The 22,308-nt window shown below is 36.4% G+C and overlaps 1 protein-coding gene across 1 annotated transcript in view; it reads left to right on the forward strand.

Annotated features, from left to right (window-relative positions):
• Positions 1 to 3,347, forward strand: part of ST6GALNAC3 (ST6 N-acetylgalactosaminide alpha-2,6-sialyltransferase 3) — a 521,545-nt gene extending 518,198 nt beyond the window's left edge. Inside the window, exon 5 of the mRNA XM_074334964.2 lies at positions 1,071 to 3,347. Coding sequence (XP_074191065.1) covers positions 1,071 to 1,257 — 187 coding nt within the window. The 3' untranslated portion in view covers positions 1,258 to 3,347. The remainder of the gene's footprint in view (positions 1 to 1,070) is intronic.
• The last annotated feature ends 18,961 nt before the right edge of the window (positions 3,348 to 22,308 follow it).

Raw genomic sequence — 22,308 nt, forward strand, 5'->3', positions numbered from 1 at the left:
TGCATCAAGTTATGACTTTTAGGGGTGATAAAAAGAAAAATATTTACCACAGGCTAATGTCAAATGTCAGAAGAAACATTTTCCACGTAATCAGTGGCATGCCAGGGACTTGTGGCTTAGAAATACAGAACAATTTTAGAGGTTATTTAATTTGCAAAGTGAGTTTGTCATTTCTGCTGCTCTAATGGCTTGATAGATGGCTATCTAGTCAATGGTTATATTTGATCATGAAGGACAAAATGTCCTATAGCTTCAGAGAAGCTGATAGCTTAACAAGAATTCCTGGAAATAAGTGAGTAATTTGCCAGATCCTTATTTAAAATGGATATCTTTACCCACATTGATCCCCACTGGTGAGATAGTTTCTAATTAGATAATAAAACAAACCTTCCATGCTTCATCAACGTAATGAAATATATTTCCCCACCAACAATTGGCACAATATAATCCAGAGAGTGTTTGAATCATATTGTCAAAATGATAATTAAGCCACAATCTTCATGATCAAATATTTCTACCCTAACTACCTTGTTTCCCCGAAAATAAGACCTAGCCGGACAATCAGCTCTAATGCGTCTCTTGGAGCAAAAATTAATATAAGACCCGGTCTTATATATATATAATAATAAGACCGGGTCTTATATTAATTTTTGCTCCAAGAGACGCATTAGAGCTGATTGTCCGGCTAGGTCTTATTTTCGGGGAAACACGGTATCAGCATATTAGAGCACAGACAAAGCACATGTCACAAAGTTTCTTCAAGCTCTGCAAGAGCATCAGGCTATCCAAAGTTTGCTTCCATTATGCACCATTTCCTCCTTCAAGGGATGGCTATATGTTTGAATGTAATTGGCATCACATATAAATTTTATTTGATTTATTAAAGCACTAAGGACCTGGTACATCTTCCTAAAAGCTTTTACACAAAATAGTTTTAACTGAGTTCATGAACAAGAATCATGCATAGGTTTGCAAGTAAATGCATTTACTGGGCACATAATGGATTCTTGTAAATGAATGCTTCATTCTTCATCTCAATCTTTCTCTCCTTTCCTTTTTTTCTTTTCTAGGACAGAAGGGTATAGAAAAGTCCCCTACCATTACTATGAACAAGGAAGAGATGAGTGTGATGAATATTTTCTTCATGAACATGCCCCATATGGAGGGCATAGGTTTATCACAGAAAAGAAAGTGTTTGCTAAATGGGCCAAGAAACACAGGATAATATTTACCCACCCAAACTGGACAGTGTCTTGATACTGGTTTTTCTGATCTTGCCACACCACTTGACATGATCATGATACTGCAACTATGATGCTAATGATGCTATGATGATGGTGGTGATGATGTATAAAGACAACAATGGTGATCAAGTTTCTGTACATCCTCAGATACGAATGGTGACTCTGCCAGTAATTTGTACTTGGGATTCCATGGAGGGTGGTTGTGCTCATTATGTTCTTCCTGAAGGTTCAACATTACATATCGCACTTTATAATTTAACTGGAATTGAAGTGAAGGCCAGTCACATGACAGCAATGACCTAAGAAATGAGAAGATTGTTCTTCAAGAGAGCTGCCCAGAATTCTTGAATCGTGAGTAACTTCCAAAAGCCATGGGATTTGGCCTCATGAGGCAAGATTCTAAGTCAATATTCTATGGTCTCTTGAAACTGAGCAGCTCTGCCATCTTGAAGAATGTTTGATTACCTAAGAAACATTATCGGGGTACACGTATCTTACCAGAGTTACTAGTTAGCCTGAAGGCAAGGAAGGAATCTCTTCCTACAGTACTTCCTACAGCTAAAGATTCAAGCCATTTCCTAATTAATAATTTAAATATCATGGATATCCTACCTACAGGATAACTTGATTATCTCAAACACTTAATTTAAAATGGGCCAAGTAGCAAATCTTGATGAATTTCCATTCTCACCACTCCATTCTCACTAAACAATATAACTAAACATGTTATTAGAATGACCTTTTAATGTTTAGTTATTTTTGTTTGAGTCCTAACTATCTAAGAAGACCATTTAACATGTACTATTTCAACACTGTAATAACACATACTGTGAAAAAAATTCCTTAAACATAACCAAAAGGGTTTACCAACTTTGCTTCAACATCCAACAACACAAAATGATATGCTTTTTAAACTCATGAAACAGGGAAAGCAAAGCATATTTTTATGTCAATTTGTATCCTACCATACTTCATAATATATATTTGTATATTCAAATTTCTATTTTATAGGCCCAAGGTGTGTCTCTCCACACATTACATTATCATTGCCAAGTGCCAACTGTTAGACATGGAGAGGAAATGGTTCCTTATATTAAATCTGACCAGAACTTTTGCCTTCGTGGGGTTTATGTTCCCCACTGTGTATCAGTTGTTATACCATAATAACAACAATAATGACCTTAATGTCCAAAGTGCTCAGTCATTTAGAGTCCTTTCACATATGCTGTCCCGTGAGATGCCCATGACCACCCCAACTGTCTATTGCCTACATATTCTGACATCTCCTTAGCAGATAATCTATAATTTGTCAATTGCTCTGACGTATTGTTCTCCCTTGCTAATATTTTTATAGAATAGCATTTATATAGACTAGTAACCAATTGATTTCAATGCCAAATACAATATATTATATCAGAATTATGCAAAAAATATCACAAGGATGGTCTTGGCCATAGACCAAGAATATAGGTAATTTTCTTTTTTGAATGACTGTTTGGGTGAGGAAAAGATGAGGAAGCAGGGACAATTGGAGGGAATGAGAGCAGAGAAATATAGTTTTTTGTCCCAGTCTTGAGATGATTCTGTTCTTATATTTATTGCTCATTAAATATCAGAGGGTTGATTTGCTGAGAGACCAAAAACATCCTTGCAAATTATTCAAAAGACAAAAGCCAGGCTTAATTTACAGAATGTTTTGGAGGCCAGAACTAATGATGCATTTCACCTCAGGAGCACTTTGCAGGTCTTTACCAATGTTAAGTCCCATGATTAGTTATAATTAAAATGTGCCATCTTGGGCAAAAGCCTCTTTCTTGCTCTCTTCTGCCATTTTGATACTCCAGTACTCAGATCCTTAAAAATGACCAAGTGCCACTTCCATTGTTGAAACTGTTATTGTTGTTATTCTTTTGTTGTTTCCTTATGTGATTTTTAGTTCTATGTGTGTTAGTTATTTCAAGCTAATGATGGATAGAAATGCCCACTCCAAGAAAAATAAACAGGTACAAATGTTAAAATTGTAATGCAGACTGCCCCACCCCCACCCCCATTGTGATATGAAAGTTCCATTTTTAAATAAAAAGGAGTCATTGATTATCAGAATGCTTCAGGGAATGACATAATTTATTTAGTTTTCTGGTAAATGGAGGGCCAACTCCATTTGTTTTAACCTTACTAATGAGAAACATTTGGAAACTTCCTTGCTCTCCTGCCTCACTGTGCTTTCTGTGGTGAAGGGGAGTTTTTCAGTGTCCTGTATCCCTCACCTATGGCAATGGGTGTGTGTAGAGTAGGCAGTGTTTCTTCTGGAAGGGCGAGCAAGGCTTCCTTTCCATTCCCTTCCCTCCCTTGCCTTTTTTCCTTGACTGAACCCCAACTCTATACACTTTATTGTTGTTGTCTCTTCTTTTTCCCTAATAGTTGGAAACAAAAAACACATTATTCCCAATTTGGAGATCTAATTGGTGATTTCCAATGTAATCAACATTTTGATAGAATCGCATGACTTATTTTTCTCCGCAGTCTTAATGTTCTCTGCTTCCATTTCCTGCTCTTCTTTAACCTCAGCTTCCCAATTCTAGTAGAATACAAAGTCTAGTTTCTCCCATGTTGAGGAGAAATCCAAGATTTACTGATAGAGAAAAGAATGGGTGAAGGAGAAATTCAAGAGAGTACTTTGTCATGCAAATTTCTAGTCAATTCCACAGATTCTTGTCAACTAAAAGAGAATTCATCCAGCATCAAAACACTGGAAAGTCTAACTGAACTCACTTATCACTGATGTGTTTGTATCCCAGAAGTTAATTAACATCTGTAAAAAAATAAAAACTATTTCAATACCACCCAAGTCTCTAGGCAAATGGACTATGGAAAATGGCCACAATTTGCTGAGATGAGCATAAAAACATGCAAGCTGAAAATAATACATATTATTTTTAATTCCGCAGAATCCTAGAAAAAAGCAAGGGAATTTAAAAAGGGTTTTAAAATGAACGCTTGAATCCTTTCTAAGTTAACCTGGTGATAAGTAGTAATGATTTATATTGTTACGATGGTAATATGAATAAGAAACCTTTTAGAATATATGTCTTTACATTGTTATCAAACCTATCAAAGAAAAACCAACGTGGAGGAACGTTTGTATATATGTACATAAAGTCCGTTTGTGTGTGTGTGTATGTGTGTGTGTGTAAAGGCATACATGCAATCCTATATTTTTCACTGGTGTGTATGAGTCACAAAACACCTACTTCAGACTTCATTTGAAATTTATTGGGTTACATTGTGAATCCTGGTGTAAAAAAGAAAAAAGAAAGCAAAAATCCATATTTAATCAATTCATTGGTAAGAATTCATAAAATTATATTCAATGGCTGGCCAGAAGAATAAAGCTAGAGAAGCGGCTAAATCTAGAACTGAGAACACAATTAGATGCCACAGTTGTCACAAATCAGACCTGTAAGTACAGCAGTCTGTACCAGAGGCTCTGCCGATTTCAGCTCAGCTGAAGCCACATTGAAAAACATTGAATCAAGCTTCATTCACACTGACATGAATGAAAATTGGTCCCCCTATTCAAATAAGCCTGTTTTTAGCGTAAGCAAACTCAGATTTTTGCATGATTTCTATTTTATCGCTAGAGAACTGTGACCATTGTGAAAAAATAAAATATTATAAGTAGATTGCTATTTGAGGATTTGCAATGAATCAGCTGACATAGGAGCAAAAGTCTGAATTGGGGGACTTTGCTGACCTTTCCAGAAGTAAAAAGCCATCAGAAGAGAATCACTCATTATTTCCTTAGAAAAAAGACAACTCTAAAGTACTTCACTTGGTGGTGTTAATTGGATGTTAATTATAAGCTCAGTTTAATTTTAATAAGCAAGAAATATAACCAGATAGCTTTCTTTCTTTCTTTCTTTCTTTCTTTCTTTCTTTCTTTCTTTCTTTCTTTCTTTCTTTCTTTCTTTCTTTCTTTCTTTCTTTCTTTCTTTCTTTCTTTTCTTTCTTTCTTTCTACAACTTACCTATCGGTGGCTTAATGTGGCATGTCAAATGCAAAGATGAAACTATGTTGCCAGTGTCAGTTGTTGACATGTCTTAGCACAATAAATGATTTACTGTCCTAAGGTTGTAAGGGGAAAAATGTCTTTCCCTTTAACTGTGTTTTTTATTTATTTTTATTTTTATTTCTTTAATATTTTTAATAAAATATAGCTAACATACAATATTATATTAGTTTCAGGAGTACAGTATAGTTATTCAACATTTATATACTTAGAGAAGTGACTGCCATGGTAAGTCCAGCAACCATCTGACACCCCACCACGCTATCACAATATTATTGACTATATTCCCTATGCTGTATATTACAACATGTGACTTACTTGTTGGACACCTGGAAATTTGGACCTCTTATTCCCCTACACCTTCCCCCCCCCCTTTTTTTATTTTTTCAATTACGGTTGACATTCAGTATTATTTTATGTTAATTTCAGGAGTACGGCATAGTAGTTAGACTTTTATGTAATTTAAGAAGTGATCCCCAGGCTAGTCTAGTACCCACCTGGCACTAACCATAGTTATTACCATATTATTGACTGTATTCCCTGTTCTTTACATCCCCATGATGACTTTGTAACTACTAATTTGTACTTCGTAATCCATTCACCTTTTTCACCCAGCCCCCCAATTCCCTCCCATCTATCGCCCCAACAAATCTAGTACCCATCTGACACCATACATAGTTACTATAATATTATTGACTATATTCCTTATGCTATACCCTACATTTCCATAACTACTTTGTAATAACCAATTTGTACTTCTTAGTTCCTTCCCCCTTTATAACCCACACCCCCAACCCCCATCCCATCTGGCAACCATCAAAATGTTTTCTCTATGAGTTTGTTGCTGTTTTGTTTGTTAATTTTGTTCTTTAGATTCCACACATAAGTAAAATCACACTGCATCTGTCTTTCTCTGTCTGACATACTCCACTCAGTACAATACCCTCCAAGTCCATCGATGCTGCCGGATATGGCAAGAACCCATTCACTTCCCTGGCCGAGCAATATTCCACTGTGTACATGTACCACCTCCTCTTTATTCGTTCTTCTATCTACAGACACCCAGGCTGACTCCATATCTTGGCCATTGTAAATAATGCTGCAATAAACATATAGATCCACAGGTACCCTTGAAGTAGCATTTTGGGTTTCTTTGGATAAAAACCCTGAAGTGGGATTTCTGGGTACTTCATTGTCTCTTGTTATAACCTTTGTTTTAAAGTCTATGTTGTGTGGTATAAGTATTGCTACCCCAGCTTTTTTTTTTTTTTTTTTCCCCCCCATTTTTATGAAATAACTATTTTCATCCCTTTACTTTGGGCTATATGTGTCTTTCAATCTGAAGTGATTTGAGTCTCTTGCAGGCAGCATTTGTAAGGATTTTCTTTTCTTATCCATTCAGCCCTCCTATGTCTTTTGATTGGAGCATTTAATCCATTTACATTGAAAGTAATTGTTGATAGATATGTGGCTATTGCCATTTTATTATTCATAACTTTGCTTTTTTTTTTTTTTTTTTACCCGTCTTAAAGAAGTCCCTCTAATATTCCCTGTAATAATGGTTTGGTGGTGATGAACTCCTTTAGCTTTTTCTTGTCTGGGAAGCTCTTTGTCTGTCCTTCAAATTTAAATGATAGCCTTGCTGGGGAGAGTAGTCTTGCTTCTAGGTCCCTGCTTTTCATCACATTGAATATTTTGTGCCAATCCCTTCTAGCCTGCAAAGTTTCTGTTGAGAAATCAGCTGACAGTCCTACAGGAGCTCCCTTGGAGTTATTAGTTGCCTTTCTCTTGCTGCTTTTGGGATTCTCTTTGTATTTAACCTTTGCCATTCTAATTATAATGTGTCTTGTTTAGGCCTGTTTGGGTTCATCCTGTTTGGGATTCTGCTGTTCCTGGAATTAGATGTCCATTTCCTTCACCAGGTTAGGAAAATTTTCAGTCATTATTTCTTCACATAGGTTCTCAATCCCTTGCTTTGTCTCTTCTCCTTCTGGTACTGCTATGATGCAAATGGTAGGCTTGATATTGTCCCAGTGGTCTCTTAAACTATCCTCATTTTTTCTTTTGGATTATTTTTTCTTTTTGCTGTTCCATTGGGTGTTTTCCGCTACCTAGTCTTCCAAATCGTTTATTTGATCCTCTGCCTCATCTAATCAGCTGATGAGTCCTTCTAGTGCATTCTTCATTTCAGTTATTGTATTCTTCACTTCTGACTCGTTCTTTTTTATGGTTTCTATGTCCTTTTTTATGCTTGCTGTCTCTTTGTTGAAGTTCTCACTGAGATCCTTGAGCATCCTTATAGCCATTGTTTTGAACTCTGTCTCTGGTAGGTTGCTTGCCTCCATTTCGGTTTTTGGTTTTTTGTTGGTTTTTTTGTGGTTTTTTTGTTATTTTGTTTTTGGTTTTTTTTGTTTTGTTTTGTTTTTTGGTGTTTTCTCCTTTTCTTCATTTGGGATGCATTTCTTTGTTTCTTCATTTTGGCTGCATTGCTGTGTTTGTTTCTATGTATTAGGTAGATCTGCTATGTCTCCCAGTCTTGGCTGGTTGGCCTTATATAGTTGGTGTCCTGTGTGGCCCAGCGACACTCTCCCTGGTCACCTGTGCTTGGTACTCCAAGAGTATCCCTTGTGTGGGTTGTGTGTGCCCTCCTGTTACAGTTGAGCCTTGATTGCAATTGGCATGTCAGTGAATGGGATTGACCCTCAGGCTGATTGGCTGTGGAGTTTGCCCACATCCATAGCTTATGAGCTGCTATACAGGGGGCTTAACCCACTGAGTGGGATTCACCCCAGAGGGCTCTGATGCCTGTTGAGATTTTACTTTGTGTGTGCCACTTATGGGGCTAACTGGGTGGTGCTCTGCTTTGGTCTGAAGTGAACCTCTAAGTATATTGGATCTGGGGCTACTTGGGATGGGTTCTGGTTCAGGCTCAGGTACCTCACTGACTGTGACTGGCCAGAGGCTACATGGTAGGAGCTACAAAGGGATCTGCAGTTGTTCACTGCCTTTGTTAAACTGGGAGGTGAGTGGGAGAGGCCACACTTTAAACCTAGGACATCTGCACATCTGCTCCGAATACTAAGCCTGGGATAGTTCCCCCAAAAGCCAGGACATCCCAAGGCCTGCTGCCACCTTTCAGCTCCCTTAAAGTTCAGCCGCTGATAGAGCCTCATGTGTACGCAAGCAGGTGAGGCAGAGTCTCAGGGATCACTAAGGTGGAAAGGGTTGTGGTCACCAGGTTAATGTAAATTCTGATTTGGTGCCAGTGTTGAGCTTGGAACTAATCAGCAAAAGTCTCAGAGCACCCTGAGGCCAGACACTACCTGCCTGGGATCAGCCAGATTCCAACAGTTATCCAAGGAAGAGTGCAATGCAAACTAGGCTGGCTGTTCTTGGAGTAAGCGCCTCTGGTGTTGGGGGAGTTGGGTGGGAGGGAGTGAGTCAGCAGGGTGGAGCAGCAGAGCTCATCAGACCAATTCTGATTCAGGTTTGGCCTATGGGGGTGGGCTCAACATAGAAAATATGATCCCCCCCCCGCTGGCTTCACTGGAGAAGGACCCCTCACAGAGAAAATGCCAACTGTCTCCTCTAGCCCTCACTATAAGCCACACACCTCAGTCTGCCCCCATATACCTTTGACACCCACCCCCCAGTCATCCTCCCTCTACTGGAGTCCAGGGTGAGTGCCTGTGAGTGAATGAATCTGTACATGGGCTATTTAAGAGGATGGCTCGGTTTCCCACAGCCTTCTATCCCACCTGGATGCTTGGAATCCCCACTGTTTTTCACAGCCAGATGTTGTGGGTGCTCCTATTCCTAGCACCAGTACTCTGGGCTGGAGCGTATGGTGTGGGACAGGGGTCCCTCGCTCCTCCAGGGGAACCTCCATGGCCAAGATTTTTTTGCCTCATTCTCAGCTGCCACACGGAGGTTAGGGCCCCATTCTGCATCTCTGCCCCTCCTACCAGTCTCGATGTGTCTACTTCTGTATATTTTTAGTTATAACACTTCTGTTTGGCTAGACTTCAGCTGGTTCTCCAGGTTGAGTGTTCTATAATTTAGTTGTAATTTTAATGTGTTCACAGGCACAGTGTTTATCTACTTCATATCTTGCATCTTTCTGTCCCTTAACTGCATTCTTAAAAGGCAAGACCTCATCATTTTAATAGTATACATAGATCTAATGACTGAAGGAGCCAGTACTAGACTTTGTAAGTAATCTAGATTTCTAGAGCTTAAAAGGCTTCAGAAACCAACCAATACAACCCCTGAATCTTGGAGTTGAGAAAGTTGAACTATGTGTGGGGACAGAGCCAGGAGTGCAGTTTCCAGGCTCTCGGCCTCACGTGGAAAGGTGCTGGCTCGGGTAGTAAATGGCCATCAACTGTGATCGGATGGCCATCAGCTGTGGCGAGTTGGCCGTCAGCTGTAACCAGTGAGCCATTCGCCACTAATATAACTGCAGTGGCTACATTAGCAGCAAATGGTAGCTGGCAAGTGGGGATTGCAGTTAGCACGGTGGATTGCAGTTAGCAAAGGGTGTTGGTGGGTTGACAGAGAAGCGGATAGCAGATTGTGGATCAAGTGGCTCCTGTTTCCTGTGTCTCCGATGCAGCCGCCAGTGAGAATGTAGTGGTATGACTCCCCTATCCGTGGCTCTGTTCGTGTTCTTTTTTGGCCTCACCATATCTTGTGTTCTTGTGAGGGGAGCAGGAGCTAAGACCCCATATGACACCCTGTGTGACAGAGGTCAAATGACTTGTTCATGGCTGTCAAACAGACTAATGACAGTACTGAGACTCATGTTTTTTTCTCTTTTTTCAATACTTCTTTTTTCTTTTCTTTGTTTTTTTCTTTTTCTTTTCTTTCTTTCTTTCTTTTCTTTCTTTTTTTTGCACAGAATAATAGCTGGAAAAATGTATAAGTGAATATGCTGGAAGAGTCTATTCCTGGAAGCCAAGGTTTCCAATTAATGTTGATACTAATGATCAGAGAAATCCCCACACTGAAATGTAGAAATATTCACATAACTATACTAGTACTTGTCAATATTTATTATCTATGTTTGTTGCTAAGACTTGGACATGTTCCATTATCGTGTAATTTGAGCACTACTTTAAGCAATGTAAAAGTGAGTTTCTTAGGTTTTGTTGTTGTTTCTGAGGAAGATGAAACCATTGATACTACTAAGAGCTGCAGAGTACGGAGGTTGCGTGGTATAATTGGCAGGCATTGCTGTTGAATTATCCCCAGAGCCTAAGTATCTGTATTCTTTAACCAATTCAGCTGCCTGGGTTAGTGAAATAATCCATGTGAACTGGTTGGTGAAATGTTACCCTTTGGTTTTACACTCGTCTCTGCACTGCACAATGATCATTGAGCCCAGATAGTCTTCTGGAAGATAAACTAAAGCCCCAAATGCCCCACTAGACTCAATTACCATGCAAGGTGGAAAGGGTTTTTTCTTCACAGTCCACTTATATGATACTCTTAGAAGAGGAAATTTTTGAAACTACATGTGCTAGGCTCTGAAAATTGTTCCTGTGGCTCAGAGAGAGTATATTGTTCTGTTGCTTGTTTTTGCTGAAACTTAGAGAAACCACTAGAGTAAAATTCCATGTAAATTGCTAAAGCATCAAATCAGAACTGTCCTTGGGCATTGTAACATTGCAGAAAACCTCATTTCCTTTTTTTTAAAGTTCTCTACTTTTTCTTTTTTCTTTTTAGAATAGGCACAAGTTGTTTAGGGAGTAAAAAACTCTTCTTTCAGCACAGATAAGTCTTCTTTTGTTCATGTTTTGGGAACTTCAGAAAAATAGAAGCTTGCTTACATAGAAGTGAAGAATATCTTGGTGAATAAATAGCCAACTGCTAAATTCATATATTTGCCTGTAAAAGGAGTGGTTTCATCTAAGAAACTCCAAAGGGACAAAAACCAGGGCATTTCATGGTTCTTTTTAACCGAAACTATAAAATACTAATTTCCTCGTGTTTAACTCTGTTGTCATTGCTACTGAGTAAATACGCATTTCTATTATATACAGTATACTTTATGCTTCACTCATTTTTCTGAGTTCAGACAATTTTTGCTTTAGTCTCTCATTCACTTTAAAAACCTGTAATCTTCATTTATTTATAGAACAGACTGTAAATGCACAGTTGTGTGTTCGGTGAGTTGTTTTTTTCTGGCATCATATTGCTTTATTTATAGGTACCATGCCTTAGAAGAAAGCTTACTAAGTGGCAGACGGCTACTGGTATATTTTAGTTTGGTTCACCTTTACAAGACAACTGAGGAAATGTAAACAAAGCCAGAGAGTATTTGTCATTGAGTCGGGAAAAATAGTGGAGCAGTAGGGACAGCAGGGTAGGGGGTGGATTCAATATACTCAATATCCAAGGCAGAAAGTTGTCTAGGAAACTACTGCAGACAATGACAAGAGTAAATGCTGTCCACAGTAACTGTCTGGTGCTGAGGAATATTTATTTTCTTGCCATGTCAGATTTGTTAGCAAAGTTCAGTTAGTACATAAACTGCTTAAAATGGTGACCTGTTCTTAAAATGGTGAACAAAGGAAAGCCTTTGTTTTTTCATCTCTCCCTCCTTCTTTACTCCCCTTCTTTCTTCTTACTAGTCCTCCTTTTCTCCCTTATTTTCTTTCATCATAAGTGAATAGTTTCTCATTTTACAAATCAGCTTACAGCACTCTACCAAACTATAAGAGATCCCTATTTAGATATGATCTTAAAATGAGGGTATATTTAGGAATAAAATAGTAACTTATACTTGTATACCAGGTTTATTAAAGGGCTTTATACCTCATTCCATCCTCTCAAATACTCTCTGAGGTAAGTAATGGTACTGTCCCCATTCCACAAACAAGGAAACTGAATCACAGAGAATTTAAGTAGTTTGCCCAAGGTTGCACAGCTAGTGATGGGTTGAAATTTTTAACCCAGGCAATTTGACCCAGAATCAATATTTAGTGGGGGCAGGTTAATAGATATAACCAACTCCAAAATTTCATTGGTTTAACAGAATCAGGTTAATTTCTAAAACATGAGTTCTGTGTAGATGCTCCTCTCCAAACACTTTGTTTCTAAGGATGACTCATAGAGCAGGCACCTCTGATCGTCTGGCTCTGCCTCCTCTGCTTCCTCAGAGTCTTCTCTCTTTTGCCTGCTAATGGGGAAACAGTATGGGTGATCCTGTGCTGGAGAGTTTTTATGGGCACCGCCAAAGCAGTGTGCGTCATTCTATCCACATTCCATTGATCAGGCTCAATCACATGGCCTGGTAGTGAGTTGGCAATGTTGTTGAAGGAAGAGGAAAAGGAACAGGGTTTGATGAACGTGTAATAGTCTCTGTTATATTATTCTTAGTCATGATGGCATATAGTCTTTAAAAGTTCATTCAGTGTTGTGCAACTTTTTTGATGAATTGTTTATGTTGATAATCCTTATTAGGAGCACAAAACATTTTTTCTTTACGTGGATGTCTGTCCCCACAACTCAAACAAAATAAACTAGGGAACAAAATATTGTTCTACATCCTATTATGCCAAGAAGAGAGGTATGACTTCTATAAACACTTTGAAATGACTTAATTCTACCAACAGTAGAAGTAACATGATTTTTAATGTCTTATTGATCTGCGCTTAAAGTAAGAGATCCATCCTCAATTCTGATCAACCTATTGTTTGTGTGCTTATTTACTTTCAAAATGTCACTTTCAACTTTCCTTTGGTTGTCAAGTCTAGGCAATGGCTGTGACAGTTTTTTAAAGTAAAAAAAAAAAAAATGAAACTGCTGGTTCTCATATCTTAAAATTACAAATATCTTTCTTGTACCCCTTATCATTTCTCTGTTCATATTATCATATGAACTTGCTCTGTTCACATATCCTTTCTCTGTTCACATTAGCATATGAACTTGCTCAAGCAAAAAGGTCCTAATACGCCATAAAAAGAGTTGTCCATCACCAAAATATCACAGGGTATATTCCTATAGAGAAAGGGCCTTCATACTTTATTTCTCTTCAGCTCCGAACATTTTTCTTCCCTTCCCAATACTTTCAAATTTTTGACATTATTTTCTTAAAGATATCTAGAAATCCTTTTCTCTTATTGTTAATAGATTTCACATCTTAAAGTTCTTTCTCACCTGATAGGAAACTATTTGTGTCTTGGTGTAAATGCTTTGCATGTTAGCATATAAATCTTCTTAATTTGTCCATCGAGAGAGATTAGTTGAGACTCTAAAAGCAAAATAATTAGAGAAGGGAATCTGCCAATGTTTACCTTCTTCCAGATCAATGTGAAATTCCTTTTAAGAACAAGAAAATATAGCACCTGGTTGATAAAATGACATGGGTTTGAATTTTTTTTTTTTTTTAGGAGTTGTAACTGTTAATAAGAATACCTTATGTTGCTTTACAGTATTAAATTAAGGTTCTCATTATCCTTAAACCCATGGCTAAAATTTTTGAATAACACAAATATGTATTGAGTGTCTACCAGCAGCAACTTACACCATGCATTGTTAAGAGTTCCTGCATCTATCATTGGTAAAATTTTTCAAACATATAATATTCTATGCTTACGAAATTACTTAAAAATCCATATAATCTTCCAAAATAATTTTCTTCCACATGCTTAAATTTCCCCAGAAGTATAGTACATACAGTGAAATTTACTCAAAATACTCTTCCATCTTCAGTGGCAGTTTTATTTCAAATTAAAATGGCTTATCCAACACCTCTTTTGATGATGCTGATTATAATGAGTTTCATCTCTAGTAAAAAAGGTGTACTCTACAATCTTTGATGGATAAAAGGACATTAATATTGGATGAGGACATTAATGCAATGCAAATGGATCTGTGGATCATGCAGAGCTGTGAGAGGCTGTTCAATACTATGAAACAATAGAAAAAGGGGGAAAAAAAGAGCGTGCAACAGTACAACTTGAGTTCAATGAAACCAAATGAAATTTGACAGGAGCGAATGTAAAGCTGGGCACTTAAGTTCACCAAAGACAGGAGCCTGACTTAACAGCAGTGCTTATAAAAAAACATTTGGAGGTTGTAGGACACTCTAACATGAGACATAGCAATTTAAAACAGTCATTATGACGTAAGATGCATAAAAGAGTTTAAGAACGAGAAGCAAAGTTCAGGACTGATGAGACCTCTTCTGGAAGCATTTTTAAAACTTGTTTTTCCTCAATTTCTGATTAGACACATAGGATATGTTCACTGTCAAAAACATTGGATAGACAGAAAGGTATGATACCCATTATTACACTGGCCAGTATTCATCCAGTACTTTTCTAAAGATATTAATAAAACTATATATATATATATATATATATATATATATATATATATATATATATATATATACACACATATACATATATAAAACTATATATATATTATATATATATAATGCTATTTTATAACCTGCTTTTTCTCCTTAGTAAGAAATTACAAGCATTTTCCTAATGTTACTAACTTATCATAAAACATTTTCAATAGCTTCAGTGTGCCATAATCTATTTAACCTTCGTACATTGTCACTTTTCTCTATACTCGTATGATAGAGAGATTTGGTTATTAATTGTTGAACACTTCCCTGATTTTTTACTTTCATCATGTCAACATACAGTGGTGCCTGCTTCCCTGCATCCTTGCCAAAAATTGGTGTTATTTTTCTATCTTTGCCAGTTTTACATATGCTAAAAACGCTATTTTGCTTTAATTAGCATGTAACTTATGACTACAGAAATTAAACATTTTTGCATATTTATTGGCAATTTATATTACTTCTTTTATGAATTAGCATTTCCAATATTTTGTCTATTTTTTATTGCAGTGGGAGTCACAGTACTTTAAAGATACAAGCAAATGAGAATTCATTCAAAAGGAAGGGAACAGGTTAGGAGCAACCATGATCATGAAGGAGCTGGAAGTCTTTTGCACCAGGGATTAGAAACATTCAGCTAGCTTGATAGAATGTGTTAGGGAGAACTAAATTCAAACATTTAAAAGGCATTAATTCAGATACAAAATTAGTTTTAAACTCTGTGGCTCCATTGGATGGAACTAGAGCCAATGGATGAAATTTTAGATTGTATCTCAAAAGGGCGTTCAGAAGAGTCCAAAATTAGAATATACATTTTTGCAATAAGTGAATTTGTGTGATATAGTTCCAGATAGGTCAGACCACCCACTTGTTCAGTGTTTCATGCACTTACATAGAATGTTGGACTCAGTGGTCCCCCAGGTCCCCTGCAAAGCAAACGTCCTGTGAAATGAGATGCAACTCTATGTGGGAAAGCAAGATTTGATACTGAAACTCTGAAAAAAAAATGCCTAGAATGGTTGAAATTTGGGAGCCCCTGGCCCTAGCAGCAGCATATTCAGATGCCATCTCTTAAAACAAATTATTTCTGTTGATGGCAAATCTCACCAAATTCACGTTCAGAATTGGTTCCCAAATTCTGGGGGTACATTCCACTGCTGGTATGTACACACTTACCACCACCACCAGGAGCCCCTACTCTACCACTACCTATCAATGACTCTATTCTCATAAGGCTTCACAAGGAGATATAACTTCCTTTGCTTCAGTGGGGAAATTAGTTCACATTTTATATACCATATTTTTATATACTTGCTATTGCATTATGTCTTTGAAATGTAATGACTCAAGAAAATTACATCTAGTATTATAGCATTCCTCATGTTGGTAATTTATGATAATGGATGTCACTGTAGATTTAGAAGTCATTTATATTGTCCACCTTTTCCTATTTCTTCTAGATTAAATAAATTCTTCATATTGAATTTTGCTGCATTTTTCAGTTTTCTAGTCTGTACCTCTCACTTTCAGTATATTTATAATCCTTTTATCTAGTCTTTGTAGTTTCAAAATGATACCTAGGATATTTTAAGTTTTGAACAATCAATACCCTTTTCAAATTGCCCTCTTAAGGTTTTTGTAAAATAATAGTCTCCATAATACAACTTTAAATTACCTGCCTTTTCCTTTACTAGACTTAATCCAAGAAGGCTAATTGAACATTAAGCATTTTAATCATCCCATGCTGTCAAAACTGTCTTCTCCTTACTGAGAATTGGATAGGCCATGAGCTTAATTGTGTTCCTGGCAATGTAACTGAAGTGAAAGCCTTGATAATATGATTAGTATATAACCATGAAATTAGTCCTGGTCTTTATTAACACCTAGACAAAAATATTATTTCAACAAATAAACATTGAATATAGCCAAATTCATGGTACCTTCCTTTCTTTATGGAGTTTACCAGAGTTAGATAAATAAATCAAAATTCCAAATAAATACAAGGTGACCCAGAACAAAGTAATGGCCACAAGAATAATGCAAATAAAAATGTGATGTGTTATATAGAAGTAGAAGAAGTATAAGGAAATAATGATTCAAATATAAAAATTGACATTACATTATATGTTCAAGTAATGTTCAAATATAGGGTGATTCAAATTCTCAGAAAGACACAGCATGTGGTAGGTCTCAGGAAGTTCATCTCAAGGTTCTATTAGTAATGTATTATAGAAATGGCTAAACAAGAGAAAGCCACCGAGACGTAAAGATGCTTTCATCCAACATAAGATGGGGCTTCCTGACAGCAACATCTTGTAGAAGAAAAGCAATGTTCATTTGAAAAATGGAGGGGTTCTTTCTGAAAAATGAAATGAAAATGTCCGTGGAATAGTGAAATGCTAATAACTTTCTGTCTTAACTGGAATCTGCCAGGGGACACCAGGTTTTGGTCAAGACTATGGTACTATTGTGAAATGTGTTCACTGAACAAACAGTACCTTTCAAAGACATTTAAAATTAGCTGTGAATTCAAATAGCATAGGATGTAGAACTAATTGTAGGTGTAAATATGGGTCTGTTTTATCCTTTTTACCCATGTAGATCAATTAGTCTTGTGTTATTATTCTTGACATGCATTCACTCTCAGCTTTAGGAGTTACCGTGAATGTGAATTACCCTGATTACGCTTTTTCTTATGACAGTTTCATCTATACTTATATACTGAGCTGGAATGAAAATTTTCTAATGTAATGATAGTTACATGCATCTAATTGGAGACTTAAGTGAAACTAAGAAACACACTGGGAAAGCAAAAATCATAATATACACCTATCCCGACTTTTACCTGTTGTCTACAACTTCCAAAGGAAATCTAATAGAGGAGTCACACTCTTTTATGTGATTAAGTGGCTTTGATGACCTACATAACCTGCTTATGTCTTCCTGGAAGTGACATATTCCAGGAAAAATCACTGTCCTGTGTGGTAGGTAAGTTACTCTGGTTGGACAATAAGGGTAAAGAGAAAGGAGATATCTGGTTGTAAGATGGTATATTAATACTCTACCATGTCTCTTCTCAACCACTGTTGAAATCTTATATTCTTTCCTAATGGTTCTTGTTTTACATTATATATTCAGCCAGAAAGGCTACCCAGGTGATCTCATGAGCTATGGTAATTTAGTTCAGAAAGAGATCTACATATATTTGGTCAATTGATTTTCATAGAGATGCCAAAATAATTTATAGAAAAAGAATAGTCTTTTCAACATATGGTGCTGAAACAATTAGACGTCTATATGGTCTATATGGAAAAAAAAATGGATCTCAATTCTTACCTCACACCATACAGAAAAATTAACCTGAAATTGATGGTTAATCTCATTTTAAGAGATAAAACAATACAAATTTTTAGAATAATACAAAGTATAAACTCTTCATGACTTTGGGTTAGACAAAGATTTCCTGGGATACAAAAAGCAAAACTCTTTTTCAAGGACACTATTAAGAAAATAAATTATAAGCCACAGACAGGAGAAAATATTTGCAACACACATAGCTGACAAAGGAACTGTATCCTGAATATATAAAGAATTCTTATAGCTCGATAATAAAAAGACCAAACATCTTAATTTAAAATGGGCAAACAATTTGAATGTATGCTTCATGAAGAAAGATATACAAATGTCCAATAAGCACATAAAAAGATGCTCAACATCACAATAAACAGGAAATATAAATTAAAACTGAATACTAAGCACAAGGAACTCATTGGTGAAAAAAATTCAACATAGTTCCTGCCTTTATGGAGTTTATAGTATAATGAAAGATATAGACAAGTTAATAGGCATTCATAAAGAATGGGATAAACGCTGAGATAGGAAAAATGTAGGTGTTTTGGAGGTGATAACAGAGCAGATCATAACACAGACAAGAGTTTGGGCCAAAGGATTATCAAGGCAGACTTCCTGGTGAAAGCAAATTTAACCTGAGATAAGAAAGTTGAATGAAAGCAGATTGAGCAAAGGGGGCATGAAGAATATAAGCATGGACAAGAAACAATATAATGCAGGAAGTTATGATGAAGATAGAAAGCATGACAAGTTCCAGAATCCAAAAAACAAGTTTACTATGACTGCTTGGAGGAAAACCACAGGGGTGAGCCGTACAAGGTTATGGGAAGAGAGAAACGAGCAATTTAATCAGCAGTCAAATCGCATGAGTCTTACTGGGTGTCAGAAGGAATTTAAACTTTATTGTAAGAGCAATGCATGAAACGTGTAGAAAGGTTTTAAAAGGGGTGTAACGCCGTTTCAAAGGATCACAGAGAGGGATCACAAAGATAATTCACAAGTTTTGAGCTTGAACAACTGGCTAGACATTGATGCTATTATTTATAATAGGAAATACAGTAGAAGAAGGAATTGGAGATAAATTAAGTTTCAGACATGGCCAGTTTGAGGTCTGTCTAGGACATTGAAATGAAGTTTTACATATGAAGGTCAGAAGAGCGATCTAGTCTAACAATATAAATTTGGGAGTCATCTGTAAAACAGAGAATAAGATAAGTGCTATGACAGAAATATGTACAGAATATCTTAAAAGTACAAAGATCACTTCTATGTTATGTATTGCTGTGTCACAAATTTCCACAGTCAATTGCTTTAAAAAAATACACATTTATTACATTAGCACAATTTCTCTGGGTTAGGAATACAAGCATGACTTATCTGGGTCCTTTTCTTACGGTCTTTCACAAAGCTGCAATCAAGGTGTCCACCAGAGCTGGCATCTCATCTGAAAACATAGGTGGGGAAGGATCCACTTCTAAGCTTCTGTGGTTGTTGATTACAATCAGTTCCTTGGCTGTAAGCTGGAGGCTGCTCTTGGTGCCTTGCCATGTGGGCCTCTCCATGAGGCAGCTCACAACACAGCAGCTTGCTTCATCAAAGTCACCAAAGGAAAGAGTCTGTTAGCCAGATGAAAGTTAAAATCTCATGTAATCTAATCATGAATATAGTATCCACCTCAACAGGGAGGTATTCTAGTGGTTAGAAGCAATTTCCTCAAGGGAAGGGGATTACACAAAGCCATGAATACCAAGAGGCAGGATCATTGTGGGTCACCCATAAGTTACCTGCCTCTCCGTATCTACCTAGTAGAGGTAAAAAAGTTTTCACATAAAAGTGACACACAAATCTGAGGGAAGTTATGTAAATTCTAAATAGCCAGGAGACACAAACTAATGATGCCTCAATTTTCTACCCTGATGTTAATTGGCAAACCTTTTATATTTTTCTATGTCAAGATTGATCATGGAAAAAATTGACAAAGTTGTAATAAATCTGATATATAGTTTGAGAGAATGAATCCAGCTAGGAATAATCCCATGATGTTGCCTTTTCAAGGAAAACCAAAATCAAAGGGGAAAAAAGAGTGTAAGAAGTTATCCTGTTTACAAATGTACAAATGAATGGAGAAAAAATATTACGTATTTAGAGTGGAGGTCATAGTGGCAAATCGAAGCATAACAGAATGAGTTGGTATGAATGAAGGAGTGTTAATTCAATCATTGTCAAGAGATAAGGGAATAAAATCTTTTTCTAAGAATTATTGTTAGATATGTGTTATCAATGATTTGGCTTCCCAAAGGGGACAGACACACATTGGGAATTGAGAATTCCAGACACATTGGCACTGGATAAGTTCTGAGATGATTGGAAAAGGACAAAACAGTGAGAAATGCATTCAAGTTTTTTAAATTGGTGTGAAGTCAGAAATACTCCATTCCAGAAATTCATGAGCCATAGGCTAGAAAAAAAGAAAAGCTGAAATCACGTTTTAAAATTAGGGTAAAACATGCATCAAAAATGTTAAGCAGATAGAGGGAGAAATTGCAAGTTCTCAAAAATGAAAAACAAAAAATATCTTGATATTTGATATTCTGAATGAGTATTATTCATTGGGTTATTCATTTGTAATGTATTTAACAAATACTGAAACAGTTAAAAAGGTTAAGTAAAATGATTTGGGACATTTTTTAAAGTAAGAAACTATAATACTTCAAATTAATACTCAAGCCTGGTGCTAGGTTATCTATGTCACAGCTGGAATGTGGCAAGGGTTAGAGGAAAACTAAAATAAAGAACTTTCAGATCTATACCACCTATGGCTAAAATGAAGTTGAGATTTCCTTTTTGGCTCTAATGATAGAAAATTTTCCTGACTTGGGGACACAAAGTGACAATTCAGAACTCTGGATAGAAAGAAGAAACTCAAGTTTAGAATATACTGTAAGTAATAATTTTAGAAACTTCTCTGATTGTAATCTTTCTCAAAGGAAAAACTTGGTGGATAATATAGGTATGGAATTGAAGAAAAAATAAGACACCCAACCAAAGGAAAAAATTACCTCAGGTGTAATATTTAGTTCTCTTATTGCATGCCATATTAATTTTGGATAGCTGTTATTTTTCTTTTCCCAACATACATTCTTTTCTTTCCCCTGTCTCTTGATCCAGTAACAAGCTATGCTCATATAAGTAGGCCTGTAACCTAGGATGGGCCAAACCTTGTAGCATATCATCTGGGCCATGGTGACTGGTTTGAAATGGGAATCTGTCACAAGCAAGGACAGTCAGGTCTCTTTTCTATAATTGATGTATAGATTCTGGGAGAAAGAGACTGACTCTTCCCAGTGATGTTGCTACAAATGTATGTTAACAGCCTATCTGACAAATAGCTATCTTCCCTTCAATGGGAAAAATGTCCACACTGCTTAGAAGTATAGAGATAAAAAGCTAGGTGGTTAGTGATACTTTTGAACCCTCAAAAAAAAATCGTGAATGATGCTTATTCCAGTGTGGCTTTCCTATTACATGAGCCAATACCCCCTTTTCTCTTTAGTTTCAGACAAACTGTCTAAAGACTGAATTGGAGTTTTGCTATTTTGTTATTTACTGACAAAAAAAAAAAAAAAAAAAAAATCTAGACTAGTAAAACCTGCCAGCAACATAAAGACTCCATGTTTTGAAAGATATTGTCTACTATATTGCACTTATTAAGTAAAAAATAATTTGTTTTACATTTTTAATAACTGAGAAATTTTCATCTATTCTAAACTTTTAATCAGGATGAGAAAACTAAAATTACTATTTGAGATGACAGAAATCCAACCAAATGAAAGAGTGTAATGCTTTGCTAACTTTTAGAAACTAATCAAAGGTATACACATGACTTCTGTGAAGTTTTTCAAAATATTGCAAAGGTTTTGGACTTACATGACTATTCTCAGTGTGTCTTAGATTCTAGAGACTTCAGCATGGAAACTATGCTCACACGGACAAATCTCCTTATAGCACTTACAATATAATAATGTAACATGTGGTTTACATGCCTATCTCCCCTGTTAGACCTTCTGATTTTTGAAGATAAGGAAAGTGGTGCAGAAAATGCTAGATTTTCCCTAATATCTATTTTTCCATTCTCCTGTGGTGTCAGAACCTCCACTTTTTGGCTCAGTATGTGGTCATGGACCTTTCCAGGCAGGTATGGTCATATTAAGTTCTGGTTAATGACATGTAAACTGTAAGCCTGGATGTTGTGTAAACTTGAGGTTAGAAATTTCTTAAGA

The sequence above is a fragment of the Rhinolophus sinicus genome, chromosome 14 (assembly GCF_057876585.1).
Source record: "Rhinolophus sinicus isolate RSI-liver-muscle chromosome 14, RSI-T2T, whole genome shotgun sequence".
Classification (NCBI taxonomy): Eukaryota; Metazoa; Chordata; class Mammalia; order Chiroptera; family Rhinolophidae; genus Rhinolophus; species Rhinolophus sinicus.